This window comes from Bombina bombina, chromosome 4 (genome assembly GCF_027579735.1).
Source record: "Bombina bombina isolate aBomBom1 chromosome 4, aBomBom1.pri, whole genome shotgun sequence".
NCBI classification, from domain to species: domain Eukaryota; kingdom Metazoa; phylum Chordata; class Amphibia; order Anura; family Bombinatoridae; genus Bombina; species Bombina bombina.
The window spans coordinates 774,096,473-774,117,908 of record NC_069502.1 but is presented as its reverse complement, the minus strand read 5'-3'; the positions used below and the strand labels follow the sequence as shown (position 1 = coordinate 774,117,908).

Here is a 21,436-nt window from a genome sequence, read left to right as displayed (position 1 = left end):
TAATACTAACAACAACAACTCTATTACTAACAACAACAACTCTAATACTAACAACAACTTTAATAGTAACAACAACAACTCTAATACTAACAACAACAACTCTAATACTAACAACAACTTTAATAGTAACAAAAACAACTCTAATACTAACAACAACAACTCTAATACTAACAACAACTTTAATAGTAACAACAACAACTCTAATACTAACAACAACAACTCTAATACGTATTGGACAGTTTGGGCAGCCCTGCTTTACAGCATTACAATACAGCTATTTCCCTTTCCATCTAAGTTTTTGTGCCCGCTAGTGTGGTATCATAAAAATTTAATTTATAATCAAAATTCAGTATAAAAATTAAATTTAGTGAGATTTAGTGAGATAGAACAGTGAAATAATTCAGTTTGTGTAACTTGGAACCATCTGAATCAACATAACACATACCGAACTTCCAAATTTACAAATCGAATCCAAAACAAATACATCCAAATTTATTTGAATCCGAATGAAGACGAAACGAACACATTCGAATGTATCCTAATTCGAATCTATCCGAAACGAAATTCGAAAAATGCAAATTGGTCCAAAACGAACCGAAACAAATTTTTCTGCTGCGCACATGTCATAGCTACTATGTTACTATGTGTATATATATATATATATATATATATATATATATATATACACATCCACTTTAGTGTGTGCATATGAGGGATGAAGAGTATATAATGTCTGTATGCGTGAGTTTAAATCTGTGTGTCCATGAGTGAGAGTATAGCACTATATATCTCTGTGTGAAAGTGTTTAACTCTCTGTGTGTGTGTGTGTGTGTGTGTGTGTGTGTGTGAGAGGGTATGTGTGTATGAATGTAACACAGTTATATCTCTCTCTCTCACTCACATACCCATATATATATATGGGTATGTGAGTGAGAGAGAGATAACTGTGTGTGTAAGTGTTTAGAGTTAAAAGGATACTAAACCCAGATTCAGATAGAGCATGCAATTTTAAGTAGCTTTCTAATTTACTTCTATTATCAATTTTTATTCATTCTCTTGCTATCTTTATTTGAAAAGCAAGAATTTAAGCGTAGTAGCCGGACCATTTTTGGGTGTACCAATATGTAAAAAAAAAAAAAAAATCCCCACACTTTTTACTACATCATATTAGCCCTATTCATTTATTAACAGAATACAGGATATATGTTGCAAGCTTGTGCAATATACTTGTGAATGGTGATGACTGGGTTGGGCAAGTACATTGTAAGTATATAAATTGTATATTGCACAAGTTTTTGTTTTCTTTTCCAGGTCAACAAGGAATGTGTCAGAGGATTGTGGGCTGGTCAGCAGCAGGAACTTATTTTCCTTCGCAACCGTGACCCTGAGAGAGGCAGTATCCAGAACAATAAACAGGTTCTCAGGAACCTCATCAACTCATCCTGTGACCAGCCTCTGGGCTATCCAATGTATGTTTCTCCATTGACCACCTCTTATGTAGGGACACATGAGCAGCTCAGAAATATGTGGGGAGGACCAATTAGTTTACACAACATTCGAACATGGTTTCGAGCAAAATGGCTTAGGTAAGTAACTTGAAGGTTGTCTTGGACAAAATTGAATAGTTTTTAGTAAACTAAAAAAGCTATTTCTTCACTCACAGTACTATCTAACAATGAAGTTAGGCCTCCAGATGATAACGCTTCTCTCTTTTTGTTCTTGTCCTCAGAGCAGGTTTGTAGATATAAGGTTGTTTTGGTTGTAGGTTTATGCTACAGTGGATCTATCCTTGTTTTCTATTTTGAGACACTTTGCTTTTGCATTTTTATATTGTGTTTGTGTCAAAAAGTATATCATGTGGGTAGTATACATCTTTTCTTTAAAATTCAGAAAAGGTCAAGCATTAACCACTGCCTAATTGGGATTTGGGAATAGTTTGTTAAAGGGACAGTCTACACCAGAATTTGTATTGTTTAAAAAGATAGATAATACCTTTATTACTTATTTTCCAGTTTTGTATAACCAACAAGGTTGTATTGATATAGTTTTAGCCTCTGCAGACTGTTCCCTTATTTCAGTTATTTTGACAGACTTGCATTTTAGCCAGTCAGTGCTGACTTGTAGGTAACTCCACGGGCGTGCGCATAATGTTATCTATATGGCACACATGAACTAATGCCCTCTAGCTGTGAAAAATATGAGAATGTGTGTATAAATGATAACGAAATACTAAATTGCACATCACAGGGATACTAAACCCAATGTTTTTCTTTCATGATTTAGATAGAGCATGCAATTTTACATTTCTAAGCGCTACCCAGGTGCTGAACCAAAAATAGTCCGGCTCCTAACCTTACATTTCAATGTTTCAAATAAAGATAGCAAGAGAACAAAGAAAATTTGATAATAGGAGATAATTAGAAAGTTGCTTAAAATTGCATGCTCTATCAAAACCATGAAATAAAAATGTGGGTTTAGTATCCCTTTAAGCTTTTATTTTGAAAATCAGTGTGCAGGATAGGGGAGTGTCCAGCAAGGGAGTTTGAAGATGTAAGACTTGTAATATAGTGTAGACTAGGCTGCTTAAGTCAAAGGTTCTTCTGAAAAGGTGAATTTGTTTCATTGTTGCACATTTTTTATTTAAGTATAGTGTAGTGTTAGGTGTAATTGTAACTTAGGTTAGTTTTTATTTTACAGGTAAATTTCTCTTTATTTTAGCTAGGTAAGCTCTTAAATAGTTAATAACTATTTAATAGCTATTGTACCTAGTTAAAATAAATTGAAATTTGCCTGTAAAATAAAAATAAATCCTAACATAGCTACAATATAATTATTATTTATATTGTAGCTATATTAGGGTTTATTTTAAAGGTAAGTATTTAGTTTTAAATAGGATTAATTTAGTTCATAATAGAAATATTATTTAGATTTATTTAATTAATATTTAGGGTTAGTGTTAGACTTAGGTTTAGGGGTTAATACATTTATTACAGTGACGGCGGTGTAGTGGGGGGCAGGATAGGGGTTATTAAATGTATTATAGGTGACGACGGTGTAGGGGGGGCAGATTAGGGGTTAATAAATTTAATATAGGTTGCGGCAGGGTTTGGGAGCGGTGGTTTAGGGGTTAAACTATTTATTTAGTTGCGACGAGGTGCGGGATCGGCAGGATAGGGGTTAATAACTTTATTATAGAGGGCGGCGGTATAGGGGGGGCAAGATAGGGGTTTCTAGGTATAATGTAGGTGGCGGTGGGCTCCGGGAGCGGCGGTTTAGGGGTTAATACATTTATTATAGTTGCGGTGGGCTCCGGGAGCGGCGGTTTAGGGGGTAATAACTTTATTTAGTTGCGGCGGTGTAGGGGGGACAGATTAGTGGTGTTTAGACTCAGGGTACATGTTAGGGTGTTAGGTGTAGACAGCTCCCATAGAAATCAATGGGATGTCTGGCAGCAGCGAACTTGTACTTTCGCTATGGTCAGACTCCCATTGATTCCTATGGGATCCGCCGCCTCCAGGGTGGCGGTTTGAAAACCAGGTACGCTGGGCCGTAAAAGTGCCGAGCGTACCTGATAGTTTTTTGATAACTAGCAAAAGTAGTCAGATTGTGCCGCACTTGTGTGCGGAACATCTGGAGTGACGTAAGAATCGATCTGTGTCGGACTGAGTCCGGCGGATCGAAGTTTACGTCACAAAATTCTACTTTTGCCGGTCTCTAGCCTTTGATAACTAAGGCGAATCAGCCTCGCCACAAATACGCTGCGGAATTCCAGCGTATTTGAGGTTGACGGCTTGATAACTAGGCCCCTAAAACTTTACACTTATTTTGTCACTTTTTAAACAACTAATGAAACTTTAAAAAATACATCTACATGTTAGTCATGGACTAATCTTTTCTTTGAATGTATCATTCTATCTAACATGTATTTAGTGTTTAATGTCCCTTTAAAGCTCTTTTTCAGCGCCCAAATCCCTAATAAAATAAATAAAAAAGCCCATCTCTAACCCCAAGATGGGTACTCACGGTTCCTGAAGTCCGGCGGTGAAGTCTTCTTCCAAGCGGCGACCTCTTCTATCTTCATCCAGAACCACAAAACTGAAGACCAACGACCGCGGAACTGAAGACTGGCGACCACCAAACTTTAGACCGGCGACCATGGAGCGTGGAGGATCCTCTTCGTACGATCGTTGCCGTACACTGAATAGTGAATTTAAGGTACGCAATTAAATATGCCGTCCCTTGTCTTCCTATTGGGTGATTTGATTCTTCAAATTCAAATCAGCCAATAGGATGAGAGCTACTGAAATCCTATTGGCTGTTCAAATTAGCCAATAGGATGAGAGCTACTGAAATCCTATTGGCTGTTAAAATCAGCCAATGGGATTTCAGTAGCTCTCATCCTATTGGCTGATTTGAATTTGAAGAATCAAATCAGCCAATAGGAATGTAAGGGACGCCATATTTAATTGGGTACCTTAAATTCACTATTCAGTGTACAGAGGCGATCGTACGAAGAGGATCCTCCACGCTCCATGGTGCTGCGGTCGCCTGTCTTCAGTTCCACGGTTGCCAGTCTTCAGTTCCGCGGTCCTGGATGAAGATAGAAGAGGTCATGATTGGAAGAAGACTTCACCGCCGGACTTCAGGAACCGTGAGTACCTATCTGGGGGTTAGAGTTAGGCTTTTTTTTAATTTATTTTTTATTTTTTAGATTAGGGATTTGGGCGCTGAAAAAGAGTTGAATGCCCTTTAAGGGCTGTAAAAGAGCTGAATGCCCTTTTAAGAGCAATGCCCATACAAATGCCCCTTTAGGGGCAATGGGTAGTTTAGGATTTTTTTAGTGTTAGTTTTTTTTATTTTCGGGGGTTTGGTGGGTGGGGGGTTTTACTGTTAGGGGGAACTTATTTTTTTAAAGGTAAAAGAGCTGTTTAACTTAGGGCAATGCCCTACCAAAGGCCCTTTTAAGGGGTATTAGTAATTTAGTATTAGATTAGGGGTGTTTTTATTTTGGGGGGGCTATTTATTTTCATAGGGATTAGGTTTAATTTTTTAATTTTTTATAATTTTGTTTATTATTTTATGTAATGTTAGACTTTATTTTCTCTAATTTTAGCTTAATTTTAACTTAGTTTTTTTTTTTAATTTTTTTAGTAATGTTGGATTTTTTATTTTAATTTGGAATTATTTTAATTTATGTAATGAGGTTAATTTCGGGGGTGTTAGGTTAGATTAGTGATTAGTTATTTGCGTTGTGGGGTTTGGCGCAGGGGTCAAGTCTGGCGGGAACGCATGGGAACAGACTTCCTACACTATTTTTGCAGGAGGAACTAAGTTCCCTCTGGACAGAGAACAGAAACACTTCAGTAAACACTGCTGGTGCTAGTGGGAGGAGCTGGACCACATTCTGGTTAGAGGGATAGTGAGATCTGAATCAGGAAGAAGCAGCACTCCAAAAACTTGTAGATAAAAAATCCAATCTTTATTTCAGCAATTTAAAAAATAGAAAAATCCAAAGCAAAATAGCACAGCACAGCACAGAAGCAAACATTCACAGGAGGGGGGAGAGGAGTCCTAACATGTTTCGTGCTATTCAGCACTTAATCATAGGATAACTCCCCACCTGTGTGAGGCACAATTTAACTCTCTCTTGGCCAATCAGAATTTTTAAAGCCAAGTCACACCTTCAGTATCAAAATGTTCAGGTGTGTGTGTAGTGCATCACATACAGGGGTAAAAAAATGTAACAATGTGCAATAACAAAAAATAATAAGACAATCAATAAAAACAAACGATTAAAAATAAATATAAATTTTGTGAAAAACATACATCATTGCAAATTCCCATTATTTGACACATAATATATACATGAAATACTATACAAACATATATATTTGAAGAAAAAACATATTTTATATGATCAACAATTTCATTATAATGTCAAAAAATGGGAAATTTTGAATTACATAATTCTAAGCAAAACCTCAAACTACCTATAAACTCTTCATTAAGAATGTCTAGACATAACACTTAGTATTATAGTCTCACGTATCAATCTGGATAGACTATAATGACTATTGTATATAATATATTAAGGGAGAAATCGTGATCAAAAATTTGGAAATTTGAAAGTTTGACACAGGGGCCATTTTAAAAGTAATAATCAACTATACCAAGATATCATAGGTATTATGTATAAATTAAAGCATGTATAGTGATGCTCGAATAAAGAATGACAACACATTGTTGCTATTACAAAAAAAGCATTAATACAGATGAGGGACACAAAAGGCTGACATTATTGTTATGACCCATACTTCGATATAATGTTAATGTGAAAACATATACATAGATCAAATAAAGGTATCAAACATTATAACTTAGATAAGAAAAATTATTATAATTGTAACCGATGTTTCATTGCTATTGTAATGCAATATTTGGATCTAAAACGGAACAACCATAGATGTATTTATTCAACAAAGTAGCTGATGTCCCACTCCTTATTAAGGCCATAAGGTGTTCTAGTATTGAGTTTCCATATCCAATAAAGCTCTTTCTTGGACAATATGGTATAAATATTCCCACCTCTGATAGGCCTTTTTGCTACATCAATTACCTTTACCGTGAACTTAGGTTGGTCTGTGAAATGCAAACAATTAAAATGTCTCGCTACACTGGAATCCTTATTATAATATTTAATGTCCCTTCTGTGTTCTCCTATCCTAGACCTAAGGGCACGTGAAGTTTGACCTACGTACTGATCAGAACATAGAACACATTCTATGAGGTAGACTACAAAAGTAGTACCACAATTGGCATAATGTTCAATTTTGAATCTATCTTTGGTTGAATGGCTGATGAAGTCTACTCCCATAGAAATGTGTTGGCAGGAATGGCAGTTCCTAGATAAACATTTAAAAGTCCCTTTCTTATTTAGCCACTGTGTCCCTTTAACTCCGGTATTATTATTGATCATGCTAGGGGCAAGTCTCTTGGCAAGTGTTGGTGCTTTTTTTGAAACACATTTAATTTTATCAACTATATTTATCAAAATATCATCACCTTTGAGTATTGGAACATTATTCTTGATAATATTGCATAAGTCATTGAATTGTAAGGAGAATTCTGTAGAAAATATTACAGCATCTTTGTCAAAAGTGTCTCTTTTTGCGCGATTCTCAAATTTGTTGCGCAAAGGGTTATAATTCTTCTTAACATCATCCAATGACTGTTGCAATAGATCAGAGTCATAGCCCCTAGCAATCAACCTATCCATTAATTTGCTAGCTTGTTTATCAAAAAGGTCATCTGAATTTGCATTTCTACGGAGCCTAAGAAATTGACTTCTTGGGATAGATTTTATTAAATGTTTAGGATGGCACGACGTGGCGTGTAGAATCGTATTTCCGGATGTCGGTTTCCTATAGGTGTCTGTGATTATCTTTTTGGATTTTGTTGACCCAGACAAAGTTAAATCCAAAAAATGCACTTCTTTGTCCTGAATCTCACCCGTAAATCTTAGATTCAAATCATTGTTGTTAACAAAACCCAAAAAGTCCTCAAAGACAAAATTGTCTTTGACCACTAAGATGAGATCATCAATGAATCTCATATATATGCAGATACTATCTGAAAACGGATTCTCACTACTGTAGAGACTGCCAATCTCCCACCATCCCACAAATAAATTGGCGAATGAGGGCGCAAATTTCGCCCCCATTGCGGTACCACACACTTGCAAAAAGTATTCGCCATTGAACATGAAATAATTGTGGGATAGGAGGAAATTGACAGTCTCACAGAAGAACAATTTGAACTCTCTGGAATAGCTAGTGTAATTATCCAGGAAAAAGCAGACTGCCTGTATGCCCAAAGCATGAGGTATACATGAATATAGTGACACCGCATCTATCACCACCCACCTATAGTCTTTTTTCCATTCAATATTATCTAAGATTGTAAGAAGATGGGAAGAATCCCTCAAATAACTACTCAGACCTTGAACCAAGGGCTGTAAGACTGAGTCAACCCACTCAGATAAAGGTTCAAATAATGAGATGATCCCAGATATTATTGGGCGACCTGGTGGGTTGACTGAGTCCTTATGTAGTTTAGGTAGGTGGTGAAAGACCGGCGTAACAGGGTGTGATGGTATTAAAGATGAATAATCCTCTTTTGTTATAAAGCCTAAAGCTAGGGCATCATCAAGCAGTCTGTCAAGTTTTCTGGAAAATTCTTTTTCAGGATTAGATGTCAGTTTTCTGTAAGTTTTGCCATCATTCAATTGCCTATATGCCTCATCAATGTATTGTTGCTTGCCCATCACGACCACATTCCCACCCTTATCTGATGTACGTATCACTAGATCCTTTTGGTTTTCTAATTGTTTAATGGCCACTTTTTGTCTATGACTCAAATTACCATTGTAATTGCTAGATGTTTTTTGTTTGCCCAATTCAATGATCTCCTTTTCCACTTGTTTTTGAAATAAGTTGATATGTGTACCCCTTGAATGGGTGGGATTAAAGGTCGATTTGGCTTTTTTAGGTTTAGGTAAATGTGAGTTGTCCACTCCATTACTTTTGGCTTCGAGAATAGTCATTACTAGAGGATCTCACTATCCCTCTAACCAGAATGTGGTCCAGCTCCTCCCACTAGCACCAGCAGTGTTTACTGAAGTGTTTCTGTTCTCTGTCCAGAGGGAACTTAGTTCCTCCTGCAAAAATAGTGCAGTAACACTTCCTACAATACACTAAATGTAAGACTGTCAGCGGTCCTGCTGTGTTATCACCCTTGTTATCGATATTATCTTTATTATCTTTAATTACACATGGTGCTTACATTTCTGTGTGGCTTGCTCTTGGGTTATTTAGCTCCCCTCAGTAGAAATAGAACTATTGCACCTTAAAGGGACACTGAACCCATATTTTTTTCTTTCGTGATTCAGATAGAGCATGCAATTTTAAACAACTTTCTAATTTACTCCTATTATCAATTTTTCTTTGTTCTCTTGCTTTCTTTATTTGAAAAAAAGGCATCTAAGCTATTTTTTGGGTTCAGAACCATGGAAAGCACTTGTTTATTGGTAGGTGAATCCGCAAGAACAACATCTAAACTTACATTCTAACATTTCAAATAAAGATACCAAGAGAATGAAAAGAATTTGATAATAGGAGTAAATTAGAAAGTTGCTTAAAATTGCATGCTCTATCTGAATCACGATAGAAAAAATGTGGGTTCAGTGTCCCTTTAAGTGGGTGAGACTCTGTGACAGAGGAGGATTCTTAGGCCCAAAGGCAGCCATTCAACGCTTCATTGAATTTAACTTGCTTTCATTAAGTCTATATATTATACACATATACAGTAAATACAGTGTGTAGGATTTGACCCCTGGTTTGACGGTTTAGGGGTTAATAGATTTATTAGGTTAATTGCGATGTGGGTTTATGGCGAATTAGGGGTTAACAGTTTAAATAGATAGTTTGCGTTGTGGGGGCATTGTGGATTAGGGGTTAATAGATTTAATAAATAGTTTAAAAGATAGTATCTTAATCCCAGAGATAAATGCATACGCTGTCGGCATTTATCATTGCACCAGCAGTTCTTATGAACTGCTGGTGCAATGCCGCCCCCGCAGATTCCCAGCCAATCGGCCACTAGCAGGGGCTGTCAATCAACCCAATCGTATTCAATCAGGTTGATTTCTGTCCGCCGCCTCAGAGCAGGCAGACAGGTTATGGAGCAGCAGACTTCTGTTTCTGGCGAGCCTGAATGTTTGCCGGAAACAAGGGGAATCAAGCTCCATACGGAGCTTGATAAATTGACCCCATGAGGTACAAAATACTTCATGCTGAAAGCTTAACAAGATGAAATTACTGTTGTAATAGTGATTTCCGTTTTCTCGCTTTTCCTGCAGATTTCATTTGTTGTACAAGATATATATATGTGTGTGTGTTTGTGTGTAAAAGTCTATCCACTACCAAGCTACTGTACAATAGTGCTTAAAGTAGGTTTAATGAATCTAGACCATATATTGACATATACTTTTCAAATGGCATTTGTGACCTTTTCAGAGTGTATTGCACATGCGCTACATAATAGAATTATTCAGAATTGTCTGGAATACTGTGAAACATGTGAAAAGGCCTGTTTTGCACTTTATCAACACCCTTTGTGTGTTGAACCTAATGGGGCCAATTTATTAATGTGCGAGCGAACATGATACGATATAGTGTATCATGTCCGCCGCACATCAATAAATGCTGACAGCATACGCGGTCGACATTTATCATTACACAAACAGTTCTTGTGAACTGCTTGTGCAATACCGCCCCTGCAGATTCGCTGCCAAACGCCACTAGCAGGGGGTGTCAATCAGCCCAATATCCGCGGCCTCAGAGCAGGCAGACAAGTTATGGAGCAGCGGAAACAGGGGCATTCGGAGCTTTATAATTCTGCCCCAATGTGTCAACATCAGGATGTGATTACCAAAGCCATTGCTGTCCATGGTATTGGCGATTTCTCCCTTATATGCTTAGATCCGTTCTGAAATTGTTTCAAAATAGAAATGGTATTTGCTATCGCTAGGATTGGGATCACTCAGAACATGAAAAACACAAATCAGGAGCAAAAAAAACACTGGTAAATTGAATCAGAAAGATTGTATTTGACCCCATTATTTGGTAAATATTATTTCTATTTACATTACGGTGTTGAAGATGTCTTTCAGTGATTATTTTTTCTACCATAAATGTTTTGATGCTGTTCTCTTACATGAGTAGGGAAATAATAATAATAATCGTAAGTGCCCAGTGTAGCACTATATACATCATTTGTTTTTATTTATAAAATATAGAAAAAGTGGTTAGACCATTACATGGAGTGAAAAGGTATTGATATATTTTTATGTTAAAATCAAAATCAATAAGTAGAAAAAGAGGCAGATTTTTTAATTTATTTTTTGTGGGGGGGGGGGGGGGGGGGGCAAATGACCGTAAAATAAACTGTACATTGATATGATATATTAGGCCAAATTACAAGTGAAGCGCTAATTGCATGCATGTGCGCTGGTATTACAAGTTAATCGCTTTGCTAGGAAGCATTGTGCTCACAAGAGCGCGCTTCCATAGGCTCAGACGGCATCAGAACCTCGCGCAGCAATGGGCAACATTTTTAAATATATGTATATGAATATAGACATGTATATTGTATATTTATGTGTTAATATGTGTATATACTTGTAATCTAGCCCATTGTATTTAAAAGTATAAAACATATATCTCTTGGTGGAATGTGCATTAACAGTGTCAGACAGTATTTGGGAGAAGACTACAGTCTCTTTTCTTTTGTTCAGGATGAGAAAGGAATGTGACACCAGCCATAATACTGCAGGAAACATTGAAGATGTGGATTGTGGAGGAGCCTTTTCAAGTAGCAGTCACTCTGCAAGCAACACAAGTCAATGCAGCAGAAACTCACACATCAGATGTAATGAAAAGGCACAGCAAAAGTCTTTTGAGAGCAATAGTCATCAAATAAGTGAGTTTATTTTTTTTTTTTAAATAGTTTTTATTGGGGTTATTCAAAAATACAGCTTTATGTACACATTTAATAGCAGAGACATCAAATACTTGATATGGTACAATTATGTCAAACAAATATAGAACAGTAGGTTTCAAAGACAAGTAGATAACAACCTTACTACAGCTCACACCCAGCTACTGAACTCCAGTAATGAACCTCCTTTTGTAGTTCTATGTGTGAGTGCCCCCAAAACTGCAAAGGTCACTCTTGGACCTATGATAACAGAAGTGGCTCAATAAGGGGACTCTAGTGGTAGATACGGCCACTTTTGAACCTAAGTAATTAAATAAAAACAACGAGAAACAAACCGAAACAAATGCTCTATATTCTGCTACGCCAAATATCAAGTGAAGAAGCCACATGATGGTAGTGCTCATTTATTACACAGGATATTGGGGAAGATACAGGCTATGACCAGTCATTGCCCTAAGTTATGGCATCCTGCTAAGTGTACCCTGTCCCTTGATTAAGTCTAATACTACATAGAATGGAAAAGTGGAATTGGCCATAGAAAAGCTTTTTTTACAAATAAGTTTGAGAAAAGAAACAAACGTTAACCAGATGTCAGGTGGGGGCCGAACTGGGCAGAATATAGGGAATGGTCAGTGAAATTATTATTAGAGGTGAGTAGCCAGCATTACTTTCGTTAATATATTTGTCTACTGCGGAGCCAACCCTCTCAAACCATATATGAGCTCCCCTTCTCCCTAAAAGAGCATTAAAAGCACTTTGGAACCCCACAATCTATATAGGACAATAGTGTTAAACATTTTGTAGCATGCAAGTGGCAAGCATAGGAAAACACACACAGGAACAAACCTTATAGGATCAGACTATGTACATTTAAACTAAGCAACATTAGTTAGTGTATTAACATTTTCCCTATTGCCACGTGAATAAACACAGTAATAAGCACTCGCGAGTATAGATAAGGTACATAACCATTGCCTTCGGCAAATAAATTAATAGACCTGTAATATAAAGTATTCCTGCATTATATATAACTACAGTTTTAAAGCTCTTTATGTGGTCCCGAATTAAGCAAAAAAAAAAAAGGGTTGCACAACAGGGCAGAGTGTTCCACATGTTTAGCCAATACCAGAACGTAATCAGCATTGAAGAAAAGTCTCCGTGAGAGATGAGGAACAAAGTGCTGTGACGAGGGGAACGTTCCACAAGACAGGTACCCCTGGGAGTTTAACTATACGTTTTAGGTGTTTGCCATCAGCCATAGAAAAGTTAGCAGCCCAACTCAGCCCCACATCTCTGTACCTAATCAATCGCCATTTTGTTTTCTGGCCGCTCTGCTGCAATCCGGATTCATTACCCCAGGTACTTTCCCCACTGAGCTGTGAGGTCGTCTTGTGAGCAGTGGGAAGTGGGGGAGCTGTACTCAGTGACTTTGCCTGAAAACCGACCACTCCATTATGTTAGCTAGAGCATTGGTCTGTACCTCGGGATCCTCAGGGCCTTGTGGCGCAGTTAAGCTCTAAGCATGAGATCTCCGGCTCCTGGTAAGATCTAGCTCCAAACTTGCTTCTGCGTCGGGGCTCACAGTGTCCAGAGGGGTAAGCTGCTCTATATTCCCCCCTAGTGAAGTGTCCCTGAGAGCTGTCGCTGGGAAAAGCAATGACCTTAGGTCCCTTTCAAGCTGTTGCTGGGAAAAGCAATGACCTTAGGTCCCTTTCAAGCTGTTGGTAAGACAGCTTGATCGCAGTTGTTATTGTGTACTCCCATACTGTAACTATTGGTTAGTGGTTCTAAAGCATCTCTCTTGTGCTCCATTACTCTTCGCATATACCAGCAAGCAATATATTGGCTTTATGTGGCTCCTCGGTAAAGGGCAGATTCAGAGCAAATTATAGATGATACATTTTTGTTTATCCTATTGCAGGATATCGTAACCCCGGAGTTCGGGGGGGGGGGGTTAATTTCATGCGGCAGCCCCAGACCTACGCTGAGAATCCTTTTCTGGTGTCTTTGGTAGTAATCAATCTGCAGCTTGATCACATCCAGTGGCAATATGGCTACTAGGCCCTTGTAGAATGTCTTCTGCGTAGCTGTCCCAAAGAGCATAGGCAAAGACCCTGTCGTAACTTCAGCTCCAAAGAGTATCCAAACTTAGTTAAAATAGGAACCCAAAAGCATAGAATGCTGCAGAATTATGATAAATAACTTGGGTAAAATCATGTATTCTCCAGGAGATTCACTGAAACACGTCCTGCCGCTTTGAGAGTAGGCTCCGCCCCCCCAGGTGAGTTTTATTTTATTCTATTGTATGTCCTCATCTGACTTTAGATATCATTATAGGTGAAGCTTTCTAGCCCTTCTGACGAGAATACAGGAGAATCCCCTGCACTGCAGCCTCGAAAGGAGACTGCAATCTCCTTCCCCACCACCGTCTGCAGTGGGAACTCCTTCACCTCAAATATTCATGATGATTGCACAAATACAAGGAAAACCCTGCAGTTGCAGGAAATTCCTTGTTAATTAAATTATGGGTGGGAAGGCTTTAAAAAAAAACATCTTAGCCCCCATACCAAATACAGGGACCAATGATCTAAAACTCTCCACTAAATTTTAGCTTGAGAACTTTGTATCTCAGTATGCTGGGTTCTTGATTGGAAGGAGAGAAACATATGTATAATATAATGCTAAAAAAAATCCCAAAGGTGTTGTGTGATGTATTTCCTTGACTCTTTGTTTTTGATTATCAGGCCTGTTTTGCAGCAGGGAGAGAGTCATTGAACCTGTTAGTGGTGATAAAGGGAGAGCACCAGAATGTTGTGAAATCAGATCACTTTTTGTTGAAAACATATACAAAAACAGTATACAATGAGTATACTAGGCAACTCTTAGGGACAGTCTTCTCCTGAAATGTTATTGTTTAAAAGAGATGGATCCTTTTATTACCCATTCCCTAGTGTTGTACAGCCAACACAGTTATATTAATATACTTTTTACCTCTTTGATTACCTTGTATCTAAGCCTCTGCTGACTGCCCCCCCTTATCTCAGTGCTATCAACAAACTTGCATTTTAGCCAAAAAGACTAATTTGTAACTCCAGGGGAATGAGCACAGTGTTATCTATATGACACACATTAACTAGAACTGTCTTGCTGTGAAAAGCTAATAAAATGAACTTTGATAAAGGCAGCCTGCAGGGGCATAGAAACTGGTATAAATTTAGATTTTAAAAGGATATAATATATACAAATATAACAATGTTGAATGTGCAAAGCTGGGGAATGGGTGGTAATAGCGTTATATTTTTAAACTATAAAAGTTTTGGAGTAGACACAGGAGGAACTTCCTCTCATCAGGAAATAAAACACTTTGTAGAATATGTTTCAGCAAAGTCTCTTCTCAAGCTGTTTGTAGAATTCCTTGTTTTTCTTGGAGAAAGTTTTGCTAACAAATCTTTGATCAGTAAAGTCGCTGTTCAAGTTTCATTTGCATAGAGGTGTAATCAATCTGTGATTACAGCCATCCACACAACCCATCAGGATTTAGACTGTCAATCTAGTCTGCTCTCAGTTTCGAACTAATCAACTGCTTCTCACTTCAGTTCTTAACCCAACTCTCTGTCTCTCACTCTTGCTTGCTTCAGTTCTGTGAGGTGTCAGAAGCGCCCATAGCTGCAACCCCCCTTTCCCTCTCTGTGCTCACACAGCACTTGACATTAACAGGAAACACCACAAAATGGGTTTTAAAAGACTGCGAACAGTATATTAAACAAGCACTGATATAGTCCTTTTCCCTGCACAGTGTTTTGATAAACATATTTGTGTGTTAGTCACAATTCAAGTTAATTTCTCAAAGCACAAATGAATACTGTGAGCATATAATGTTATGTTGTGTGCTGAGCAGTAAAGTTTAGAGTATAAGATACATTTTTTTCAACTAGCCTCAAAACAAGTGTATGTTTTTTTTTTTAAATCGATAAAAATGAACAGCTTTAATATCTACTAATATTTTAACAGATTATTTGTGCATGGCATCATGAAAAGTTTCCACAGGGACAAAGAGACTCCTCATTTCTATCATGTCAACTCTGTACATATTTAGGTAATTGAGTCTTAATTTGTAAGTTTAATTTTTTAGGCCATGTACCATTTCCCTAGTCCTGCTTTGAACAGATTCCATTTTATATCCTTCTGGAGACATGGACTCCAGAACTGTACATAATACTCAAGGTGTGGTCTCACAAGTGATTTTGTAGTGATGAACTTTAGATCTAGTAATTTGTCCAATCCTCTCATTTGATACGCCCCCCACCCTGAACATCTATGCTATTAGAACATTTTGTATAGCCTGGAAAAGACATACCTTCCCATGTAACCCTGATATCACTGATTAATATGTTGAACAAAACAGTCCTCAAAACTGTCCCCTCAGGAATACCACTAGTAACAGCCCTATACTGAATGCACTCTGTCATATATCACAGCATTTATAATTTTTGAGTTTTAGACCAAGGAAATATAGTTTAAGAATTAGTTTGTTGTGTGCCACAATGTGAAACGCTTTATTGCTCCACCCTGGTCTGTAACATTTTAGTTACATAGTCAAATAAGTCAACCAGATTAGTCCTACCTGTTGCTGTTTTTGTTCACTAAATTGTCTGTCTTTATGTAAGTCATAATTATTTTCATTAAAGGGACACTGAACCCAATTTTTTTTCTTTTGTGATTCAGATAGAGCATGCAATTTTAAGTAACTTTCTAATTTACTCCTATTATAAATATTTCTTCAGTCTCTTGCTTTCTTTAAAAAAAGTGTCCATTCATTTCCCTACTTCTGAAATTAAACTGAAAGGCTGGATGTTACCAGAGTCTTCCCTACTACCCTTTTTATGGAGAGGTACTACATCAGATATTCTCCAATTATCCAGAGCCACTCCTGTCAATAGTGACTACCAGATAAATTATAATAGGATTGCTAGCACAAATTGAATATTAGCTGGACCCTCAGACTTTTTTACTTTAATTTTTGATAATGACTTTAACTTTATCCTCAGTAAAATCCTTTATTGAAAACATATTATTGCATTTGTAACAGTTTTCAGAGATAGGTGCACAGTTACAATGAGAATTGAAGAATTCTTGGACAACATCACTAATCGCCTTGCATCACTATTCACTAATATAAAAAATGTCTATTGACTTTACAGGGAGTGCAGAATTATTAGGCAAATGAGTATTTTGACCACATCATCCTCTTTATGCATGTTGTCTTACTCCAAGCTGTATAGGCTCGAAAGCCTACTACCAATTAAGCATATTAGGTGATGTGCATCTCTGTAATGAGAAGGGGTGTGGTCTAATGACATCAACACCCTATATCAGGTGTGCATAATTATTAGGCAACTTCCTTTCCTTTGGCAAAATGGGTCAAAAGAAGGACTTGACAGGCTCAGAAAAGTCAAAAATTGTGAGATATCTTGCAGAGGGATGCAGCACTCTTAAAATTGCAAAGCTTCTGAAGCGTGATCATCGAACAATCAAGCGTTTCATTCAAAATAGTCAACAGGGTCACAAGAAGCGTGTGGAAAAACCAAGGCGCAAAATAACTGCCCATGAACTGAGAAAAGTCAAGCGTGCAGCTGCCAAGATGCCACTTGCCACCAGTTTGGCCATATTTCAGAGCTGCAACATCACTGGAGTGCCCAAAAGCACAAGGTGTGCAATACTCAGAGACATGGCCAAGGTAAGAAAGGCTGAAAGACGACCACCACTGAACAAGACACACAAGCTGAAACGTCAAGACTGGGCCAAGAAATATCTCAATACTGATTTTTCTAAGGTTTTATGGACTGATGAAATGAGAGTGAGTCTCTATGGGTCAGATGGATGGGCCCGTGGCTGGATTGGTAAAGGGCAGAGAGCGCCAGTCCGACTCAGACACCAGCAAGGTGGAGGTGGAGTACTGGTTTGGGCTGGTTTCATCAAAGATGAGCTTGTGGGGCCTTTTCGGGTTGAGGATGGAGTCAAGCTCAACTCCCAGTCCTACTGCCAGTTTCTGGAAGACACCTTCTTCAAGCAGTGGTACAGGAAGAAGTCTGCATCCTTCAAGAAAAACATGATTTTCATGCAGGACAATGCTCCATCACACGCGTCCAAGTACTCCACAGCGTGGCTGGCAAGAAAGGGTATAAAAGAAGAAAATCTAATGACATGGCCTCCTTGTTCACCTGATCTGAACCCCATTGAGAACCTGTGGTCCATCATCAAATGTGAGATTTACAAGGAGGGAAAACAGTACACCTCTTTGAACAGTGTCTGGGAGGCTGTGGTTGCTGCTGCACGCAATGTTGATGGTGAACAGATCAAAACACTGACAGAATCCATGGATGGCAGGCTTTTGAGTGTCCTTGCAAAGAAAGGTGGCTATATTGGTCACTGATTTGTTTTTGTTTTGTTTTTGAATGTCAGAAATGTATATTTGTGAATGTTGAGATGTTATATTGGTTTCACTTGTAAAAATAAATAATTGAAATGGGTATATATTTGTTTTTTGTTAAGTTGCCTAATAATTATGCACAGTAATAGTCACCTGCACACACAGATATCCCCCTAAAATAGCTATAACTAAAAACAAACTAAAAACTACTTCCAAAACTATTCAGCTTTGATATTAATGAGTTTTTTGGGTTCATTGAGAACATGGTTGTTGTTCAATAATTAAATTAATCCTCAAAAATACAACTTGCCTAATAATTCTGCACTCCCTGTATTGACTATGAAGCATTTTAGCCTAAGGGGCATATTTACCAAGCTCTGTATGGAAGTTATGAAGCAGCGGACTAAAGATGCTGCTCCATAACTTGTCCATCTGCTCTGAGGCCGAGGACAGAAATCAAGCCGTTTAAGTACGATCGGGTTGATTGACACCCCCTGCTAGCGTCCGATTGGCCGTGAATCTGCAGGGGGCAGCATTGCACTAGCAGTTCACAAGAACAGCTGGGGCAATGATAAATGCCAACAGTGTATTTCATATCATGCTACTTCGTATCATGTACGCTTGCACATTGATAAATATGCCCCTAAAGCTTTAATTGTTATAATCTATAAAAGTCTGTTATATCTTAAAACAGTAACATATAACCTTTTATCATGGTTTACCTTATGCAGTATTGCTTAAGATAAGCTCATGCATTCAATCCTATACATTTATGATGTACATATATTGATGATTAAATAAACTTACACACCAAATATGACTGTAAATAGAGAAGACAGCCATTCTTAGTCTAAATCTACAATCAGAAGATTTTTATATATTCCTTTGTACCTATTTTTCAGGTCTTCAATATTTCCATCCATCACCAACATGATGTGTTTTAATGTACCATAGAAAATATATGATTTAAATATGATTTAAAGATGGTGTAAGCAAATCTTTTAACTAGGATTCTTTAATTTTTTTAATTTTTTGTTGTTATATTTACATTTTTATGTTTCTGGAATTCTTTAGGTAGAAAACAGCGGAGTCAGTCTGCACAGACACATTCATCATTACATCAAAGACCTGCGTCAAGCCTCTCTGGTCCAAACCTAGAAAGCCTCCATCCATATTCTGGTCCATCTACATCTGACCACAAAATGCACAACAGACTGTCCAGCAGTCAGCACTCCTTGAACAACTGCCCAGCCCCACCTTTTCCTCATACTCCTGTAGTCTCTGTTGCAGCACATAGGAACCGGCTTGATCAAACTGGAAGGATTCAGCAGTCGAGTCAAGCATCATCCACAAGTTCAACGTTAAGCCTTCTATTTGGCAAGAAAAGCTTTTCCAGTGCATTGGTTATATCAGGATTGTCAGCCGCTGATGGAGAAAACACAGCAGACACATTGTCATCGAGTAGTGTAAACATTGCAATAGGCCACCACTCTAGAGTGGGAAATCAGACATCACAGGTAAAGGTTTGTTTATTAACAACAACAAAAATTTTAATAATATTTTTTATTGAGGTTTTGCATAACAAACATAATACATAATACACCTGTTTGATAAAAGGAAAAGATACAAACAAAATTGAGCAAAACATTTCGGCAGCTATATATAACATTAGTGGTAGGCTAATGAAACCGCAATTTTTCAATAAGATCGCATAAATGACTGACCAGGTGATGAAATAGTTTTAGGCTCAATGGACCTTAATTATAAAAAGTAACTGATGGTCAGGTGGGCAGCTCTTTAGGAGCTTAATAAAGAGAAAGATTGCGTATATAGCAAGGGGGGGGGGGGAATTCAGCGGGTAAGCACCGCTATGTATATGGGGGTAAGGGTGGGAGGGCAGAGCCATATATATATATATATATATATATATATATATATATATATATATATATATATATATATATATATATATATATATATATATATATATATATATATATATATATAGGTAATTTAAGGAACATGACGGGGTCTCTAAAAAAAATTTTTATCTGCGGTATAATATGGTGCTGCGAATCATATGGTGTTTGGCAGCTTGACAAACATGTGACCATGAAAGAGGGTGTGTAAACTATGTATTGATAGAATATCTGACTCATATGAAAAATAAATAATAAGCATAACTTAATTAAGAAGCACTAGACATTGCTTGCACTCTCACTGAGCAGTAGATGCACTATAAAGCTCTGTTGTAAGCAAGTAGCCGTAGTCTCTAGGTGTAAGCAAGAACAAAACACATAAACAATAGGTAAAACTATAGCAGTTGCATCTCATTTCTTAACCTTTTATATATTAACATTTACAGCAGAGTAACTCCTAGTCCAATACTGACCTGCTAGAGAAAACCTGTCACAGAATCATTCAAGTATGTTCTAGGAGGGTTTGTATCTTCCTCTTATAGGACTGTAAAGGTGAGAATATAACCTGGTCTTCAAATGTGAGCAGTTGAGTGTTATTATATGCCAAACATAGATATCAAGCTTATTTGATAAAACCAAGACCTGGTCTAAACCCGTGTGATAGTGCTATTATAGCCTTGCCTCATATAAGGGGTATTAGGAGGCTTGGGCATTCTGAAATCTGGTACTAAAATAGTTACGGTACCCATAAAAAGACTTAGATACCATAGCAGTAGGTGGAAAATTTAAGGGTAGTGGCCACTGACATATTTGTGTACACATTACAATTATCTTTACAAAAGAAAAAAAAATTGAAAGAACACAAATATTAATTGCAAACAGGTTAGAATATGTAATATATTAAGATGGGGTTTTTATCTGTACCTATGTGGTTAATATAGGCTAAAGGCAAGCTCAGGTATGACAATACAGTCTATATCTATTAAGAAACATATAATATAACGTTTGCACATGTTAGCATTGCGACCCAAGAAATGGGACAAAACTGGTCAAGAACTGCTGAGAAGTGAAGGTACAGGAGCTCTAAGTCAGCTAAGTAAATGAGTAATAATACAGGCGCTCAACCTGAACAGAGAAAGCGACAGCTTATTAGCGTACACAGGATAATATGGATTAGTATGCAATCTGAAAAAAAAAAAGGAACAGCACCTCCATTGCGTGCAAAAGCTAAGGGACAGTGCAAGGTAACTAAAAGTTCAAAATGTCTATAAGGTTAGTCCACTCTTTCAGTGTGAACGAACAGAAGAAGTGCTACATCTCCTAATCAGCCTATGCCACATGATATAAAAGAGCTGTACGTGCTTGCTGGTTCCCGTTTCCTAATTGACTGGTTCGTCAGGGTTATGGTCTTGCAGCTTAAGATTTGCTTCGGGTAAGCCAGAGATGATGAACCCCAAAGGAGGATCACAATGTGAGCTAAACCTCATTCTTGCAGGCTTTTCTCTTGAGATTTTGCTTCAGGTGGGACCCC

The 21,436-nt window shown here is 37.6% G+C and overlaps 1 protein-coding gene across 1 annotated transcript in view; it reads left to right on the top strand.

The window, feature by feature from the left end:
- LOC128657846 (pecanex-like protein 2) overlaps nucleotides 1–21,009 on the top strand; it is a 629,457-nt gene extending 608,448 nt beyond the window's left edge. The window contains 6 exon segments of the mRNA XM_053712268.1: nucleotides 1,312–1,586; nucleotides 11,354–11,538; nucleotides 12,956–12,961; nucleotides 19,061–19,503; nucleotides 20,448–20,457; nucleotides 20,924–21,009. Of these exon segments, the coding sequence (XP_053568243.1) occupies nucleotides 1,312–1,586; nucleotides 11,354–11,538; nucleotides 12,956–12,961; nucleotides 19,061–19,503; nucleotides 20,448–20,457; nucleotides 20,924–21,009 (1,005 nt within the window).
- The last annotated feature ends 427 nt before the right edge of the window (nucleotides 21,010–21,436 follow it).